Below are 19105 nucleotides of genomic sequence, written 5' to 3' on the forward strand. Positions count from 1 at the left end.
GGGGCAGCGGTGTGCAGTAGTGTTATGTGTAGTGTGCAGTAGTGTGATGTGTAGTGTGCAGTAGTGTGATGTGTAATGGGGCAGCAGTGTTATGTGTAGTGTGCAGTAGTGTGATGTGTAGTGGGGCAGTAGTGTGATGTGTAGTGTGATGTGTAGTGTGCAGTAGTGTGATGTGTAATGGGGCAGCAGTGTGCAGTAGTGTGATGTGTAGTGTGCAGTAGTGTGATGTGTAGTGGGGCAGCAGTGTGCAGTAGTGTGATGTGTAGTGTGCAGTAGTGTGATGTGTAATGGGGCAGCAGTGTGCAGTAGTGTGATGTGTAGTGTGCAGTAGTGTGATGTGTAATGGGGCAGCAGTGTGCAGCAGTGTGCAGTAGTGTGATGTGTAGTGTGCAGTAGTGTGATGTGTAGTGGGGCAGCAGTGTGCAGTAGTGTTATGTGTAGTGGGGCAGCAGTGTGCAGTAGTGTGATGTGTAGTGTGCAGTAGTGTGATGTGTAGTGGGGCAGCAGTGTGCAGTAGTGTGATGTGTAGTGTGCAGTAGTGCGATGTGTAGTGGGGCAGCAGTGGGACTTCTGCATCGCCTCACAGCCACCGCTCGCCTCCCGCAGCAGCTTCTCAGAGCTGCACTGGCTGCGGTGATTCTGCACTGAGATTCCCAGCCCCACCCACAGAAATCTGTGCAGAACTGCGCTTCTCGATCCCTGTCTTGGAACGAATGCTGCCTCAACCAATGAATGAAAATAAATGCCAGGTGTATTTCGTGTTGATGTAAACAATCAAACGTGAGAAATGCACAATGCATGAAGACCAGATGGAGGAGAGTACTGCAGGTGAAACTTCCCAGCAAAGTGACCCAGTGAATCTGTCCCTGAGAAAGGTGCGTCGTTAATAGTGCGGACATGGTTTGGTTTCATGACAACTGACACAGAACAGCGAAACGTAAAACGTAATTCAATGCTAGTTGTGTCCTATTATTGTTGCTTTACGAGCAGTATAAAATGGCCATTAAACCACTTTATTTTGTTTCCATTCTGTAGTCATGAAATATATAATAAATATATTTAGACCTTTTTGTTGTGATACTATTTTTTGGCCATATCGCCCAGCCCTACAGCAGCCCTGTCTCTGCTGGCTCATGGGAACCGGAACAGAAGCTGGAGTGGGACGGACTGAGCGGGCCAGAATTCTGCTCGGGCAGCAGCCGGGCAAGGAGGCGAGACACTGACTCACAGGGCAGACTGGGGCAGGACAACAGGACAAATCAATCCGACAATCACCCTGTCAGTCAAATCAAATCTCTCTAGATAGAATGTTTGATGAACAGAACACAGAACACAGAACACAGCGCGGCTCTGAGATCCAGTCTCCCTGCAGACCCACCTGGCCCGTAATCAGCTGCTACACAGCTGCACACCCGCCCACCCTACCCAGCCCCGCTCCAGGTTAATCACTCTGCCTCCCAGCCTCTTTAATCAATCCCGGCTGATCTCTCAGCCCAATCCCCTCGCAGTGCAGTGGCACGCAGGCCTCTGAGCCCGGCTGACTCGCCTGCCCCTGATCTGACTGACAATAACAACAATAACAACAATAACAACAACAACAACAACAACAACAATATAATAATGATCATAATAATGACAAGATTCAGTATCGGCCTGCAGCCCCATCTCTCCCCCTGCCTGGTCTGGCCGGGAGTGACAGCATGACTCAGCACAGCAGGGCCTACTCAGCTTACACACTCTCGCACAGCTCTCACTCACTACACACACTGTACTGTGCTGTGACGCACTGTCCTGTAGTGCCAATAGTGCTGAATCGCTGTGGCTCTGGGCTCACCTGACGTCTGGAGCAGAGACAGCCTGAGCATCCACCTCTGCTCCCTCTCACTAACCCTGTCCCTACATCAACACACGTGTACACGCACACTGCTCCAGCTGAGCTACACTGTCAGAACACAGACACACACACACTAACATGCACACATCAAGGCGGCAGCCGCGTCTCAGGGCCTCTCCCCTGCCTTCGCCCACACCCCCGCTGCGGTGCTGCCTCCCCGTTTCTGCTGTCGCATCATCTGGCGGACAGCTTTATCCACAGCAATGTCCGATACCACAGCCCCCCACAGGCAGAACCTCCGCTCCCATTCCCATTTCACTACCTTACATCAAATCAGCGCCATGCCACCCGTGCCCTGTGCACCTCAGCTCCTCTCACTGCTCTGCGTCAGTCCAGCCCAGGTCAGCTGTCTGGTGCTTGTTGGTGAGATCACTATTATGCTTGTGTTACAGTTAGACTAAAAATGGTATCACCTTCTTCAGGTGTGTTCAGATGCTGTGCAGTTAGAGGACAGTCAGATATGTGAACGACTGCTTTACTTTAGTAAAAGTGGGACAGAAAACCTTGTACACACAAAAAAATTGTACACAGTGAGCTACTGTATCCGCACCCCCAGACGCGCACAGCACACCCTGACACACACACTACGCACCACACACCCCGACACACAGTCAGAAAGCACCGCACACCCTGACACACACAGTGCGACGCGCACCTCACACCCTGACACACACTGGTCACTCTCAATGAGACACCCTGCGTCTGACCGAGTGCTGCTGACTTCTGGCTGCTGCAGTAATCTCTGCAGCGGGGCAGTAATCCCGCTGGAGCCGCAGTGAGGGAGATCCTCCGTTAATAACTCCCATAATCCTGCTCCTGCAGCGGATTACTGCCCCAGGCCCTGCTGTACTGTCCTCGTTATCATCAGTATTATTATTGTTGCTATAATAACTTTCAGATGGTCTTTTCAGAAAAGGTGTCGTCATCGTGGCCAACCGCTGGGCAGTGGGATGGGCACAGAGCAGCACAGCACTGTGGGCAACGCTGCGGTTAGTGGGTGCGGTGCTGTCCACTGGAGACGGACCAGGTCCACACAGTAGGCAGACTACAGTGCAGCAAAGTACAGCAGATACAAAGCCATGCAGTACTGGAGGTGTAGTCCATGTGCACCTGGGAGTGCAGTAAGCACAGTGCAGTGTAGAAAGCACAGTGTAGTGTAGTGTAGTGAAGTGTAGTAAGCACAGCACAGTGTAGTGTAGTGCAGTGCAGTGTAGTGTAGTAAGCACAGCGCAGTGTAGTGTAGTGAAGTGAAGTGTAGTAAGCACAGTGCAGTGCAGTGTAGTGAAGTGTAGTAAGCACAGTGTAGTGTAGTGAAGTGTAGTAAGCACAGTGTAGTGTAGAAAGTACAGTGCAGTGCAGTGTAGTGAAGTGTAGTAAGCACAGTGTAGTGTAGTGAAGTGTAGTAAGCACAGCACAGTGTAGTGCAGTGCAGTGTAGTGTAGTAAGCACAGTGCAGTGCAGTGTAGTGAAGTGTAGTAAGCACAGCGCAGTGTAGTGTAGTGAAGTGTAGTAAGCACAGCGCAGTGTAGTGAAGTGTAGTAAGCATAGTGTAGTGTAGTAAGCACAGTGCAGTGTAGTGAAGTGTAGTAAGCACAGTGCAGTGTAGTAAGCACAGTGCAGTGCAGTGTAGTGAAGTGTAGTAAGCACAGTGTAGTGTAGTAAGCACAGTGCAGTGCAGTGTAGTGAAGTGTAGTAAGCACAGTGTAGTGTAGTGTAGTGTAGTAAGCACAGTGTAGTGTAGTTAAGTGTAGTAAGCACAGTGCAGTGCAGTGCAGTAAGCACAGCGCAGTGTAGTAAGCACAGTGCAGTGCAGTGTAGTAAGCACAGCGTAGTGTAGTGTAGTGAAGTGAAGTGTAGTAAGCACAGTGCAGTGCAGTGTAGTGCAGTGTAGTAAGCACAGTGTAGTGTAGTGTAGTTAAGTGTAGTAAGCACAGTGCAGTGCAGTGTAGTAAGCAGAGTGTAGTGTAGTGTAGTGAAGTGTAATAAGCACAGTGTAGTGTAGTGTAGTGAAGTGTAGTAAGCACAGTGCAGTGCAGTGCAGTAAACACAGTGTAGTGTAGTGTAGTGAAGTGTAGTAAGCACAGTGCAGTGCAGTGCAGTGTAGTAAGCACAGTGTAGTGTAGTGTAGTTAAGTGTAGTAAGCACAGTGCAGTGTAGTAAGCACAGTGTAGTGTGTGTAGTGAAGTGTAGTAAGCACAGTGTAGTGTAGTGTAGTAAGCACAGTGCAGTGCAGTGTAGTAAGCACAGTGTAGTGCAGTGTAGTAAGCGCAGTGCAGTGCAGTGTAGTAAGCACAGTGTAGTGTAGTGTAGTAAGCACAGTGCAGTGCAGTGCAGTGTAGTAAGCACAGTGCAGTGCAGTGTAGTAAGCACAGTGCAGTGTAGTGTAGTAAGCACAGTGCAGTGCAGTGTAGTAAGCACAGTGCAGTGCAGTGCAGTGCAGTAAGCACAGTGTAGTGTAGTGTAGTAAGCACAGTGCAGTGCAGTGCAGTGTAGTAAGCACAGTGTAGTGTAGTGTAGTAAGCACAGTGCAGTGCAGTGCAGTGTAGTAAGCACAGTGTAGTGTAGTGTAGTAAGCACAGTGTAGTGTAGTGTAGTAAGCACAGTGCAGTGCAGTGCAGTGTAGTAAGCACAGTGCAGTGCAGTGCAGTAAGCACAGTGTAGTGTAGTGTAGTAAGCACAGTGCAGTGCAGTGCAGTGTAGTAAGCACAGTGCAGTGCAGTGCAGTAAGCACAGTGTAGTGTAGTGTAGTAAGCACAGTGCAGTGCAGTGCAGTGTAGTAAGCACAGTGTAGTGTAGTGTAGTAAGCACAGTGCAGTGCAGTGCAGTGTAGTAAGCACAGTGTAGTGTAGTGTAGTAAGCACAGTGCAGTGCAGTGTAGTAAGCACAGTGTAGTGTAGTGTAGTAAGCACAGTGTAGTGTAGTGTAGTAAGCACAGTGCAGTGCAGTGCAGTGTAGTAAGCACAGTGCAGTGCAGTGCAGTAAGCACAGTGTAGTGTAGTGTAGTAAGCACAGTGCAGTGCAGTGCAGTGTAGTAAGCACAGTGCAGTGCAGTGCAGTAAGCACAGTGTAGTGTAGTGTAGTAAGCACAGTGCAGTGCAGTGCAGTGTAGTAAGCACAGTGTAGTGTAGTGTAGTAAGCACAGTGCAGTGCAGTGCAGTGTAGTAAGCACAGTGTAGTGTAGTGTAGTAAGCACAGTGCAGTGCAGTGTAGTAAGCACAGTGTAGTGTAGTAAGCACAGTGCAGTGCAGTGCAGTGCAGTGTAGTAAGCACAGTGTAGTGTAGTGTAGTAAGCACAGTGCAGTGCAGTACACTACAGACACAGGTCTTTCCAGACAGCGGGCTCTCCAGTGCTGTGGGACCGGGCTGATCAATTCTGATCTCGGGTCACCGACAGCGCGACGCGTCCGGCCATCACGCAACTCTAGCGCAACACGAGCAGTAACAGCAGCTCAGTCCTCACTCTGGCCCCGTCACTCGGCCCAGCCCGCACTCCGCCCGGCTGCCCGGCTCTTACGATGGCTGTCCGGTGGGGTGTCACTCTCACTCCCGCACCACCTCCCTCGCCCCGGGCCAGCCCGTCCCGAGCCCCGGTTCTGCCCCATGACCCCACCCTCAAGCACAGGCCCGGCCCTCCCGGCGGCCCGGCTCGGCCGCAGACTCACCGGTCCGGTCTCCGGAGTGCGCGTCTGTCCGCGGGTCGGTCCGAGGGTCTCCTGGCTGCGGAGTCTGCGGGCTCAGGCGTTGCGAACACACTGCACGGCTACACCCCTGCCTCCCCTGACACTGCCGGCCAATCACACGCCCGCACGTAAGATGGACGGGTGAGCCATCCAATCGCGTTGAAGGAGGAGAATAACAGACGGCTCCGGCACCAACTGTTTTTGTGGAATTCTGTTTTAATCACGCCCCCTCATGTCGCTCCTCCCACCCGAGCCTTCCCCTGACGGGCGGAAATATTGTCCAATGAGCAGCTTTTACTCCTTTTAAGGGCTGGGAGAGACACCCAATCAGTAGAGCGATCAGCCGTTTTAACCTACCACCCCCCGCCCCCAGTTGATAAGCATGGAACACAACCAATGAGGATGAGGGGTTTCCAACTAAGAAGTCGATGAATGACCAATGAGGAGTAGGGAATGCACACTGGGGGCGGGACTCGGAGGGATTAGATTTCCAAAATAATTGTGATGTAATACGAGCTGCCCCGCTGGGATTATGCGGGACAGGCGCTTGGGGAAGCGCACCACAGCTAGCACACTGACCGGCTTTACCACAGGCCTGTCTGTGACACAGAGTTAAAGCTTATTTGTATTTCATATTACAGGATTCTGTACTACTAACACAGGAGGCTGGGGGCGGCACAACAGAGGGCTGTTGTAACTGCACAACAATATTCGGCTATAGTAACTACTGCACTGTTACTACATCACAGCCCCTTACTGCAGCAGCACCGTTACACACTACAACAGGGCACTATGGACACTGTGCTACAATGACAGGGTGGTCCCACTGTAGCAGCGTGATGCGGTTACAGGCAGTTGTGTCACAGGGCAGGTACAATAGGGGGCGTTTCAGGGTGTGTGTTTGCGAAGTGCGGTCCGGGGGGATGCTGGCGAAGGGCAGTTCCCAGTTGCAATTCATGGCATGGATCAGAGGAGGGGCGATCGGGACAAATAGGGTGCATCACGGAAAAAAAGGGGCAGTGGCTCTCACCACCTCTGCACGTCCCTGATACTGAGGGGTTCTACCTCTACCAACACAACAGAGCACAACACAGAGCCCTGCAGCCCCCAAGACACACACACACCCGCACACTCACACACACACCCGCACACTCACTCGCACACACACCCGCACACTCACAGTGCAGTGAGGACACAGGAAATGCGCTGCTCCAATAAATATTTATTTTCTCATTCTGATACAGAATACAGTGTGAGTGGCCAGCGCACAAGGACACTCAGCCCGATCCCTCGCTCACTCTCTCTCCCCCACTCACCAGGAGGACACGGACTCGAACCCCAGCTGGGCTCCCCGGACCACCGGCTCCGCTTCCATACGCCTGCCCTTCATAAAGCCAGCAAGTGCAGCAGCCGGTCAGGGTGTAAGACAGTCGAAATACAATCCAGTACAACCCATCAACCAGTCCATGTGTCAGTCAGTCAGTCAGTCAGTCAGTCAGTCAGTGCATCATGTTTCAGTGCGTCCGTCAGCCCGTGGCCAGTCAACGCCGGTGTTGTTCAGCAGGTCCGCCAGCAGTGCGATGAGCTGCCCGTGCTGGTCCCGTGTGTCGGGGCTCAGGGCGTAGGGCGCCCCCTGCAGGCCGCGCTGCAGCATTGCCCGGAGGGAGCGGCGCAGCCCCTTCAGCAGCTCCCAGCTCTGCACGGACAGTTGGCAGCGCACCAGAGATGAACCGGCCAGCGCCACCTCCACGCACTGCCCGGACACTGCGGGAGAGAGGGGTCAACGTACAGAGGTCAACACGAGAGAGAGAGACAGACAGACAGACGGGTGCAAGACTACAGTGTCTCAGTCAGGGCTACAGGATGTCAGTACCCGTCTCAGGGTGTCAGTCAGTACCTCTGTCAGTGCGTCAGTACCTGTCTCAGTGAGGCTGCAGTCTGCCAGCAGCAGCAGGGCGAGGGGGGGGACACAGGACGAGTCTCTGATGAACACTTTGCCGTTGGACTGGACAGCTGTGAAGAAGGTCAGCCAGCGACTGGGGAACTGCTCCACTCCCCTGCAACACACGCAGAGTCAATACACACACACACAAAATTAACACACACACTGGTAATACAAACACACGTCGTTAATACAAACACACACAGAGTCTGACCTGTTGGCGGTGGAGCGGTGCAGCAGCACAGAGCCCCTGTCAGTGCGAAAGCTCAGCCTGTCGGGCCGGAACTTGCCCTGCCGTGTCACCTGCCCCCGACGCACCTGCAACACACAGCACACTGTACTACACACCATTAAACACACAGCACACTATACTACAGACGCCACACTGTACTACACACCACTAAACACAGCACACTGTACTACACACCGCACCCTGTATGAGGCAGGGGTCACAGTGGGGGTGCCTGTGTGAGGCCGGGGTACCTATATGAGGCCGGGGTCACAGTGGGAATGCCTGTGTGAGGCCGGGGTACCTGTATGAGGCCGGGGTCACAGTGGGGGTACCTGTATGAGGTTGGGGTACAGCCCAGCCAGCAGCACAGCCATCACCAGCTGGTCCTCATGGCTGAACTGGTTGCACTGGGAGGACGGGGACACACAGTCGGAGGCGCGGGGCACCAGCTGGGCATCGAACAGGTTTTCACTGAGCTGCTGCATCAGACCTGAGATGGGGAGGGAGCAGATGTAAGGGAGAGGACTGATGGAGAGACAGCAGGCCGAAACCCCCCACACTTCCTCTCCCCCTCACCCTGGATGTAGCGCAGGCTGTGCTGGGACAGGGAGTGCTGCTCCAGGTACTGCTGCCGGGCCGCGGGGCTCCTCTTCTGCAGCACATCCCTCCAGCCCTGCACCACACGGCTGAAGGCCAGGTGATCACTGCAGCTGGAGCCCGACAGCGCCACCTTCGCCTGGGGAGGGACAGGGACAGGACTGTCTGTCAACGCTCTATAAACTTGTCAGGCCAATGAAGCTCGATTTGAATTAGAGGGGACAGAGAGGGTTTATTAAACACACTACACATATTGACACACATGGAGAGAGACAGAGACGGAGAGGGACAGGGAGACAGGGACAGAGACAGACGGACCTGTGAGACGCGGGGGCGGTTGGTCAGGCCGCCGGTGAAGGGGTCTCGCGTCAGGCAGGCGGCGGAGGCCATCAGGGGCAGAGCACAGCGCAGCAGAGCCCCCAGCACCAGCACCTTGCCCAGCCGGGGGTCAGAGGTCACGCATGCCACGCACTGGCCCAGCGCCGTCAGGGCCTCCGCGCTGTCCAGCACTCCTGCAGATGGAGTTAGAGAGGGACGGAGAGAGAGAGACACATTAGTCACTGCCCAGCTTCGTGCCCCTGGAGGGACGCCCTTCCCACTGAGGTGAGGACCAAACCGAGCCAGAGGACACCGCAGCGCCTCGACGCTCAGAGCCAGCACCCAACGCTCACCGATCTCCTGCAGGGTCCTCACAGCCTCGCGCACCGCAGCCCTGTCCGGACTGTCCAGAGCCTGGGACAGGAACTCCACCGCCTGGGACACAGAGGGACATGGGACACAGTCAACGGGAGAGACAGGTATAGACAGGTACAGGAAAACAGAGGCTCTCCCTCTCTCACCTTGCTGCTGGGGCTGTGTATTTTGGACTGTACCACTAGGTTCTCCAGGGGGGTGCGCAGTATCTCGGGGACAGGGAAGGGCTGCATGGCGTCCAGGTGCTGGCGTGGGAACAGGTGGTAGGCATGGCCGGGCTGGCAGCGCCCCGCCCTCCCCTGGCGCTGAGTGACACTGGAGCGAGAGACCCACACCGTGTCCAGAGACGACACCTGGGAGACAGGGGGACTTTTACTGTGAACCGAATTGGAGTGCGTCATTCAGTATGTCAGTGGCTCAGTGCGTCAGTCAGTGTGTCAGTCAATGTCTGTATTCAGTCAGTGTGTCAGTGGTCAGTGTGTCAGCAGTGTGTCAGTACCTTGGTGCGCAAGTTGTATCTCTGCTCTTTGTGGCAGCCCGTGTCCACCACATGCACCACGTCGTCCACGGTCAGCGAGGTCTCTGCGATGTTGGTTGCCAGGATGATCTTCCGCTGGCCAGGGGGGGGGTGCTGGAATATGGCCTGCTGGTCCATCACCGGGAGGTTCGAGTGCACTGGTGGGGAGACAGAGAGGGGTCAGCGTCACGGCCTCGCGCCTCTGTGCGTCGCCCTCACATGCAAACTGCATTACGCACACAGACACCCTGTGCTCACCCGGCAGTATGAGCTGTCTGCCCTGCTGGAAGGCCGCTCTCTCCTCCAGCCGCTGCTGAACCCCCCGGATTTCCTGCCAGCCTGGGAGGAAGCACAGCACCGCGCCTGAGAGAGAGAGAGTCAGATACTCATGACAGTGAAAGGCAGTGAGGGTAAAGAGTGCGGTGAGAGGCAGAGAGGCGAGGTCACCTGGCTCTCCGCGCTGGTCAATGTGCTCAATGACATCGGTCACCAGGTCCAGATCTGGAGTGGGGTCGTCCTCCTGCAACACACACACAATAAGCAACACACACACTGAGCAACACACTCAAACACACACACACACACCACACTGTATTCATATAAACACACACACACAACACACTATATTCATATACACACACAAACTCACACTCAGGGCTGTGCGATATGATGGGAGCCAGAAATCTTGCTGATTGATAGGGGGATTATTTCCCTCATTAACATGCAAATCAATTTATAACTTTTTTGAAATGCGTTTTTCAGGATTTTTTGTTGTTATTCTGTCTCTCACTGTTAAAATACACCTACCATTAAAATGATAGACTGATCATTTCTTTGTCAGTGGGCAAACGTACAAAATCAGCAGGGGATCAAATACTTTTTTCCCCCACTGTATATATATATCCCATAACAACATAACACACGTAATAGTAATCACACACCACTTGCGCTGTAATGTGTTGCATTCTGCATATATTTACCATGACAGCCTGCATGGGGTATGTGTTAGTTTTGCATATTTAATGATTAACTTGTAGCTTTAATGTCTTTGGTCTTATTTTGTAGCTTGATTGGATAAAAACAAGAAATATCGAGATATATATCGTGCATCATCCAAACTTCTAAAAATAGAGATATTATCATATCACCCAGCCCTACTCACACTCACACTCGCTCTCTCACCAGACTGCTCCCATTGCCGTCGGCAGGTCCGGGCATGGGGGGTGCAGGGCGGCCCATCTCCCGCAGCACGTCCTCCAGGAAGCTCTGGCGCACCGGGTGCATGAAGCCGGGCACGCGCACCACGGCCCCCCGGCCCCCGAAGTACCGCGCCAGCCGCTCCGGGTCGCCTGTGGCGCTCATGAGCAGCACCCGCAGGCCGGGGTTCTGGTCCAGGGCCCGGCGAAGCAGCACCAGCAGCAGGTCGGTGTGCACGTCACGCTCATGCACCTCGTCCACCACCACGTGGCTGACCCCCTGCAGAGCCCCGTTGCCCTGCAGCTTCCTCAGCAGCACCCCCACAGTGAGGAAGAGCAGGGCCCCCCCACTGCGGGACGGGGGCCGGCTGTCCAGACGCACCTGGGGAGGGACAGCAAGAGGCAGTCAGGGGATCGGTGCGACAGTCAGTCAGGGGGTCAGTGTGTCAGTCAGTCAGGAGGTCAGTGTGTCAGTCGGTCAGTCAGGGGGTCAGTTTGTCGGTCGGGGGGTCGGTACCTGGTGGCCGACGCAGTGGCTGAGCGAGGGCCCGAGCTGCTGGGACACTCTGGTGGCCACTGCGACAGCGCTGATGCGGCGGGGCTGCGTGACCAGGATGTTGCAGTGTGCGGCGCGGCCCTCCAGGGCCTCGTGCTGCAGCAGGAACAGGGGGACACGCGTGGTCTTGCCGCAGCCCGTCTCCCCGGCCACCACGGTGACGCGCCCCCCCGCCACGGCCTGCAGCAGCCGCTCCCGGTGCGGGTCCACGGGCAGAGCCCCCTCCCAGCCCCGCGCCGTGCGCGCCGCCCACAGCGCCCGCAGTGCCGCGCTCAGGGCCTGCGCCTTCCGGGGGGGCAGCGGCGCGTAGGACTGGCCGGTGACGGCGTCCAGGACCACCTCCTCCTCAGTCTGCTCTTCCTCCTCCTCCTCCTCCTCCTCCTCCCTCTGTGAGGCCAGCTGCTGCTCTTCCTGCTCCACTGGGTACTGAACACAGCAGCACGACACTGAGCCAACGCTGAACACACAGACACACACTGAACACAGCAGCACGAGCACTGAGCCAACGCTGAACACACACTGAACACAGCAGCACAAGCACTGAGCCAACACTGAACACACACTGAACACAGCAGCACGAGCACTGAGCCAACGCTGAACACACACTGAACACAGCAGCACAAGCACTGAGCCAACGCTGAACACACACTGAACACAGCAGCACAAGCACTGAGCCAACGCTGAACACACACTGAACACACAGACACACACTGAACACAGCAGCACGAGCACTGAGCCAACGCTGAACACACAGACACACACTGAACACAGCAGCACGAGCACTGAGCCAACGCTGAACACACACTGAACACAGCAGCACAAGCACTGAGCCAACGCTGAACACACACTGAACACAGCAGCACGAGCACTGAGCCAACGCTGAACACACACTGAACACAGCAGCACAAGCACTGAGCCAACGCTGAACACACACTGAACACACAGACACACACTGAACACAGCAGCACAAGCACTGAGCCAACGCTGAACACACACTGAACACACAGACACACACTGAACACAGCAGCACGAGCACTGAGCCAACGCTGAACACACAGACACACACTGAACACAGCAGCACGAGCACTGAGCCAACGCTGAACACACACTGAACACACAGACACACACTGAACACAGCAGCACGAGCACTGAGCCAACGCTGAACACACCTGGGTGAGGTAGTGGAGCAGGCGGTCCTGCAGCCGGGGGGGGATGGTCAGGGCGCAGGGCCGGCGCTCCAGGGCGCCTAGCTGCCGGACGCTGTCCAGGTGGTACATGGCGTGGGTCAGCGGCCGGTTGCTCCCATCAATCAGGCCACGCTCCTGTGGGGGGGCACAGTAACACTGAGACAGGCAGACAACAGCCCTCTGCTCTCACCCTGCCTGGCACTACATCCCTCCCTCTCTCTCTCTCACATCATACAGTGTCCAATCGAGAGGCCATCGTGCTCGTTTGTACATCGTGCACCATTAATAACTGAGTGATCCAAGGATCCTATCTAGTCTCTCTGTGTCCGTCAAATTCAAATCGAACTTTATCGGCATGACAAGTTCACACAGGTGCTGCCAAAGCATTTACAGACAGAGCAGAGAACGGCCTCTCTCCCCCCTCCCCCTCTCCCTCTCCCTCTCCCTCTCCCTCTCCCTCTCCCTCTCCCCCCTCCATCCCTCTCCCCACTCTCCCACCTTCAGGGTCAGGCAGGCCAGTGCAGCCGCCCTGTTCTCCGCCTCGCTCTTGTGCCGTCCAGTGGCTGTGAAGCTCAGGGGCTCCGGCCAGCAAAGGCTCAGCTGGCAGGTCCTGGGCTTCCTCTGGTCAGTGCGATACTGCAGCAGCTCCTGCACACAGCACAGCACAGAGCACTCAACACTGCACACAGACCACACACACAGAGCACTCAACACTGCACACAGACCACACACACAGAGCACTCAACACTGTACAGAGCACTCAACACTGCACACAGACCACACACACAGAGCACTCAACACTGCACACAGACCACACACACAGAGCACTCAACACTGCACACAGACCACACACACAGAGCACTCAACACTGTACAGAGCACTCAACACTGCAGATAGACCACACACACAAAACAGCTCTGAACATACTGAACACACAGGACACACAGACAACAGGATAGACAGACTGACGGAGGGAGGGATGGACAGACACTCACAGAGATGCTTTGGGAGGAGGTGGCGATCTGGATGACTTTGGCCAGCAGGGCTTTGGGCTGAGGGAAGAGAGAGAGAGCATGGGCCCCCCTGCGGTCCCCTGGGGCCGGCCTGGACACAGAGCAGCATGCAGAGGGTGGGTGATGGGAGGGAGGGAGAGAGAGAGAAAGGGAGAGAAAGCAGGATGAGAGGGAGAGAGAAGGGAAGGTGAGGGACTGGTTATAAACAAACACAGAGGCAAACACTGTCCCTCACCATCCTCAATCGACCGACCCCACTATACTACAACACACTACACTGCACAGACACTACACTGCAGCCACTCAGGGGTACCTGGGCTCGGGGGGGGGGCGCGGCACGTCTCTCTGAGGCTGCCAGAAGTCGGTGGCGTCCAGCACGCCCTCCTGCTCCTCCTCTTCCTCCTCCTCATCCTCCTCGGACAGAGAGGCAGGTCTCCCACTCAGTGCAGAAAGGCGTTGAGGCAACTCAGCACCCGGCCCCAACACACCCATCTCCTGAACACACACAGAGGAGAGAGAGAGAGTCCTCAATCAAACACACCCATCTCCTGAACACACATAGAGAAGAGAGAGAAAGAGAGATGGACAGACAGAGTCCTCAATCGAACACACGCTTCCTGTTTATCCCACACCTCAATGGGACAGAAACGCTTCCCCAGGAGGTGGGAGCAAGGCTGAGCAGGCTGGCTGGACAAAAGTCTCTCACAGCTGGGACAGTGAACCCTCCCCCACCCGGTGTGACCTCTGACCTTGAGTGTGCGGCAGGCGGCGGCGGCGGCCCTGCGCTCAGCGTCGATCTTGCGCAAGCCAGAGCCCTCCCACTGCATCCTGCTCGGCCACTTTACGGTCACTGTGGCCCTCTGAAACACACGTGCACACACTGTCACACACAGGATTGTAGAGCTGATCGAGCGAGCGAGAGTGAGGGGACAGGCGAACGGGCGAGAGCGAGGGGACAGGTGAGCGAGAGAGAGCGAGGGGACAGGTGAGCGAGAGAGCGAGGGAGCGAGAGGACAGGTGGGCGAGAGAGTGAGCAGACAGGTGGGCGAGAGAGAGAGTGAGCGTGGGGACAGGTGGGCAAGATAGAGAGAGAGAGAGAGAGAGCGGGGACAGGTGAGCGAGAGAGAGTGAGCGTGGGGACAGGTGGGCAAGAGAGAGTGAGTGAGGGGACAGGTGGGCGAGAGAGAGAGTGAGCGAGCGAGGGGACCAGTGAGCGGACACTGTGGGTCACTGGTGGTCACTGGAGGGGACAGGCGAGCGAGGGGACAGCAGAGCGACAGTGCGAGACTGAGGGGACAGGCGAGCAAGGGCACGATGTGGGTCACTGGAGGGGACAGGCGAGCGAGGGGACAGGCGTGTGTTGGGCGCTCAGACTCACCTTGACGTGGCCCTCTGTGCAGCTGTACTGGATGTGCTGGGAGAGGTCCGAGAGCCCCAGGGCCCGGGACAGCGTGTTGTGCAGCAGGTTCTTCGGGTGAGGAAACTCCTTCAGGAGGTCCTTATGACCTGTAGAAACGCACACACTGTTACTCACACGAACACACGTCTCTGTTGTGAGCATCTCAGTGTGTGTGTGTCTCTGTGTCTCAGTGCATCTCAGATTGAGTGCGTCTCAGTGCCTGTGTGTGTGAGAGTAACGGGGTTAAGTCTGAGACACACTCTCACACACACAGACAGTGTATCAGTATTTACTGCACCCTTCTCCTACACCAGCCCCTGCAGGACCACAGCTGATCCGTGGCTGTTGTCTCCATCAGGTCAAGGGCTGCCGCCGAGCTGGACCCACTGACCCACTGACCCACTGGCCTGTTTGTACACGAGCACTGAGCCGCGTCTCGACCCTCGAGTGCTGGCACCACTTCAAAGTGCCGCAGAGGGCGGCCGTGTCACCTTCACAGCACACGCGTGACCGCTGCCGGGAGCTGCGCGATGAGTGACACAGGTCACACCCCACTCGTGTACAGAGGTCACACCCCACTCGTGTACAGAGGTCACACCCCACTCGTGTACACAGGTCACACACCCCACTCGTGTACACAGGTCACACACCCCACTCGTGTACAGAGGTCACACCCCACTCGTGTACAGAGGCCACACACCCCACTCGTGTACAGAGGTCACACCCCACTCGTGTACAGAGGTCACACCCCACTCGTGTACAGAGGCCACACACCCCACTCGTGTTTACGCTCAGTGTGTGTTCACGGGTCAATGTTAAGTGGACTCTCCTCTCTGAGCTGCTCCCCGGTGAAGCTGCCTCTGCCGGCTGCCTGTCACTCACCTCGCCGCTGCGCCGCCCTGCGCTCCGCTTCCTCCTGCGTCTCCGCCTCGGTGCCGAGCCGCCTGCAGGGGCAGATCCGGTACCGACCGACCCGAGCCCAGCCGGGTCCCAGCGCCGCCGCGAACACGCGTGAGATGCCCCGGAGCACAAACCCGGCGCTGTACGCCGCCATGTTTCAACTGAGCAGCGCCTGGCGACGTGACGTCAGTGGCAGAGGCAGGGACAGCTCGACCACAGCGCCGCCGCCGGCCCGGAGGACCACAGCGCCGCCGGCAGGAGCGCTGCTGGAGCATAAGAGCAAGAGACAGTGTCCAGTCGAGAGGAGCCCATTCGCCCCATCGTGCTCGTTTGGTGTCCATTAATAACTAAGTGATCAAGGATCCTATCCAGTCTGTTTTTGAATGATCCCAAATTGTCTCTTCAGCCACATCGCTGGGGAGTTTGTTCAGATTGTGATGCCTCTCTGTGTGAAGAAGTGTCTCCTGTTTTCTGTCTTGAATGCCTTGAAGCCCAATTTCCATTTGTGTCCCCGGGTGCGTGTGTCCCTGCTGATCTGGAAAAGCTCCTCTGGTTTGATGTGGTTGATGCCTTTCATGATTTTGAAGACTTGGATCAAGTCCCCACGTAGTCTCCTCTGTTCCAGGTGAAAAGGTTCAGGTCCTCAGTCTCTCAGTAGGACTTTCCCTTCAGACCTGGAATAAGTCTGGTTTCTCTCCTCTGAACTGCCTCTAGAGTTGAGTTTACTCTGTTCTCTTTACGGTGTCTGTAAACGTGTTGACAGCACTTGTGTAAACGTGTCAAGCCAATAAAGCCTGTTTTGAATGAGAATTTGTGTTAGGATTGAGCTCAGACAAAGCAGACAGAGAGCCAGTCCAAACAGCAGAGCTGCGGGGAATAGCGCGGGTAGGGCGGTCTGTTTGACTTTTTCACTGAGCTGCAGTGTGTCTGTAATTCATGTGTCTTTTTCTCATGGCGTGAAGAGCACATTTGCCCAGTGTCAACATGTGTTGTGTGAGTGCACAGGGTTACAGCAAAGCAACACATGTGTCTGTCAACGCATAGGCTAAAACAACACACAAGAAAACCACCCAGACATTTAAACTGCATCAAACACACAAACCACATTAGAGGAAACCAGAGGGCATCAACGCTGCAATTAGTGCCACACTAGTTTATTATTCCTTTCATAAATATATGCATTTCATACAGCTCTGGAAACAAATAAGAGACTACTCCAAGTTCAGAAGTCAATGTTAAGTGGTCTCTTGTTTTTTTCCAGAGCTGTATATATAAATGATATGATAATGCTAGAATATAAGAACATAAGAAAGTTTACAAATGAGAGGAGGCCATTCGACCCATTGTGCTCTTTTGATGGTCTGCCTGCTACTCTAATTTAATAGAGATGCATAAGAATAACCCGCGTTTTCTTTTTAATACAATAGCGAAACTTACTAACCAGCAGGTAAAGCCTTCAGAGGTTATCCCCCCCAATTTCACCTGTAGTGACTTAATGGATCATTTCAATAGTAAAGTTAACAGCATTAGAAAACAAATACTATAGCCGACACATGCAGTCCTTCACAGCCCCTGCCTACCTTGGACTCGTTTAACGAAGTAAATCACCAGGAATTGGTCTCCTTAATTACTAAAATGAAAACTACAACCTGCGCACTAGACCCTATACCCACTAAACTGCTAAAACAATCTACCATTAATTATTCACCTAATACACAATATTATTAATGCCACTTTATCCTCAGGATCTGTTCCCAAATAGTTTAAAATAGCTGTAATTAAACCACTTATGAAATCCAGTGCTGACCCTAACCTACTTAAACACTATCGACCTCTCAAACCTTCCCTTCCTTTCTAAGGGTCTAGAGAAAGTAGTTGCAAACCAATTGCAAGCTTTTTTAACTGATAATCATCTTTATGAAAAGTTTCAATCAGGCTTCCACTTCAGCCACAGTACAGAAACGGCTTTTGACACAATCGAACACAAAATCTTGTTACACCGATTAGAAAACTGTATTGGCCTATCTCGCAATGTGCTGTCATGGTTTAAATCATATCTGTCAAACAGACTCCAATATGTACAGATTAACGAGAACCACTCAAATTTAACTGAGGTTAAGTACGGAGTCCCACAGGGCTCAGTCCTCGGACCTATACTTTTTTCATTGTACATGCGCCCTTTAGGTGATATCATTCGACGACATAATATTAACTTTCACAGTTACGCAGACGACACACAATTATATCTGTCAGTAAATCCAAACAAATACATAGACCTAAAAAAACGAATGTGCTGTCTGTCTGAGATTAAAACATGGATGACAAGAAATGTTCTTATGCTTAATTCTGACAAAACAGAAGTCATAATTTTAGGAGACAAAAATCAAACTGTTCATCATGCACTGATAAAACTGAGTAATGATAACTTTAATTTCTCCCCTAAGGAGATGGCATGAAACCTGGGTGTCATCTGTGATCATAATCTATCCTTTGAATCACACATTCACAATGTGTCGAGATCTTCCTTCCTCCAGCTCAGAAACATTGCTAGACTAAGACAATTCCTCTCGTTACAGGACACTGAGAAATTGATACACACCTTTGTTACATCTAGATTGGATTACTGTAATGCCATTCTGTCAGGCAGCACAAACAGCTATTTCTGCACTTCAGTCCAAAATGCTGCTGCAGGAATCCTAACTGAAACAGAAACACATGAACACATCACTCCAGTATTGGCTTCTCTTCACTGGCTGCCCGTGCACTACAGGATAGACTTTAAAGTGCTCTTATTAACATTTAAAGCACTAAAGGGACTGGCACCTCCCTACCTAAAAGATCTCCATATTGAATACACTCCAGGTTGGCCACTGAGATCCCAGGAAGCCGGTTACTTAGTGCTCCCTAAAATACACAAGAGAAACGCAGGTGGTAGAGCATTCAGTTATAGGGCCCCGAAGCTGTGGAACGATCTTCCAGCCAATGTAAGAGATGCCCCCTCTGTCTTAGCCTTTAAATCACAGCTGAAGACTCATCTGTTCTGTCTCTGTTTTTCTAGCCCATAGTGGACATGCAATTGCACAACTGTCTTTGGAAATGTCCTGCACTGCATGACCAGTATCTGAGCACGACTGCCCTCTTGTCTTCCAGCAACAGCCCCCTCTGAGGATCCGATGAGGCACCTCGTCCCCCACCATGGAAGGCACAACCCTCCTCCAGGGCACCCCACCACGGAGGACCAACGGGGCATCCACACCCAAGGTCTGACGAGTCATCGCCACCCAAGGTCTGTTGATGGT

The 19105-nt window shown here is 54.0% G+C and overlaps 2 protein-coding genes across 7 annotated transcripts in view; both read right to left on the minus strand.

The window, feature by feature from the left end:
* Positions 1-5662, minus strand: part of LOC136760580 (microtubule-associated protein 4) — a 92537-nt gene extending 86875 nt beyond the window's left edge. For all 6 annotated transcript variants that reach the window (XM_066716078.1, XM_066716060.1, XM_066716092.1 and 3 more), the window contains exon 1: positions 5557-5662. The gene's annotated coding sequence lies outside the window, so the exon portion shown is untranslated. The remainder of the gene's footprint in view (positions 1-5556) is intronic.
* A 1119-nt stretch (positions 5663-6781) lies between these two features.
* dhx30 (DEAH (Asp-Glu-Ala-His) box helicase 30) lies at positions 6782-15983 on the minus strand. The gene is made up of 20 exons (XM_066716100.1): positions 15789-15983; positions 14886-15013; positions 14257-14367; positions 13821-14002; positions 13490-13598; positions 12993-13142; positions 12477-12629; positions 11269-11733; positions 10738-11133; positions 10003-10075; positions 9814-9918; positions 9538-9713; positions 9185-9391; positions 9017-9098; positions 8664-8857; positions 8325-8484; positions 8081-8238; positions 7731-7834; positions 7492-7631; positions 6782-7338 (listed from the first exon to the last, which is right to left on the minus strand). The coding sequence occupies exons 1-20, from the start codon at positions 15958-15960 to the stop codon at positions 7082-7084; spliced, it is 3522 nt and encodes a 1173-aa protein (XP_066572197.1). The 5' UTR covers positions 15961-15983; the 3' UTR covers positions 6782-7081.
* Positions 15984-19105: the final 3122 nt, after the last annotated feature.

The sequence above is a fragment of the Amia ocellicauda genome, chromosome 2, assembly GCF_036373705.1.
Source record: "Amia ocellicauda isolate fAmiCal2 chromosome 2, fAmiCal2.hap1, whole genome shotgun sequence".
Taxonomy (NCBI): domain Eukaryota; kingdom Metazoa; phylum Chordata; class Actinopteri; order Amiiformes; family Amiidae; genus Amia; species Amia ocellicauda.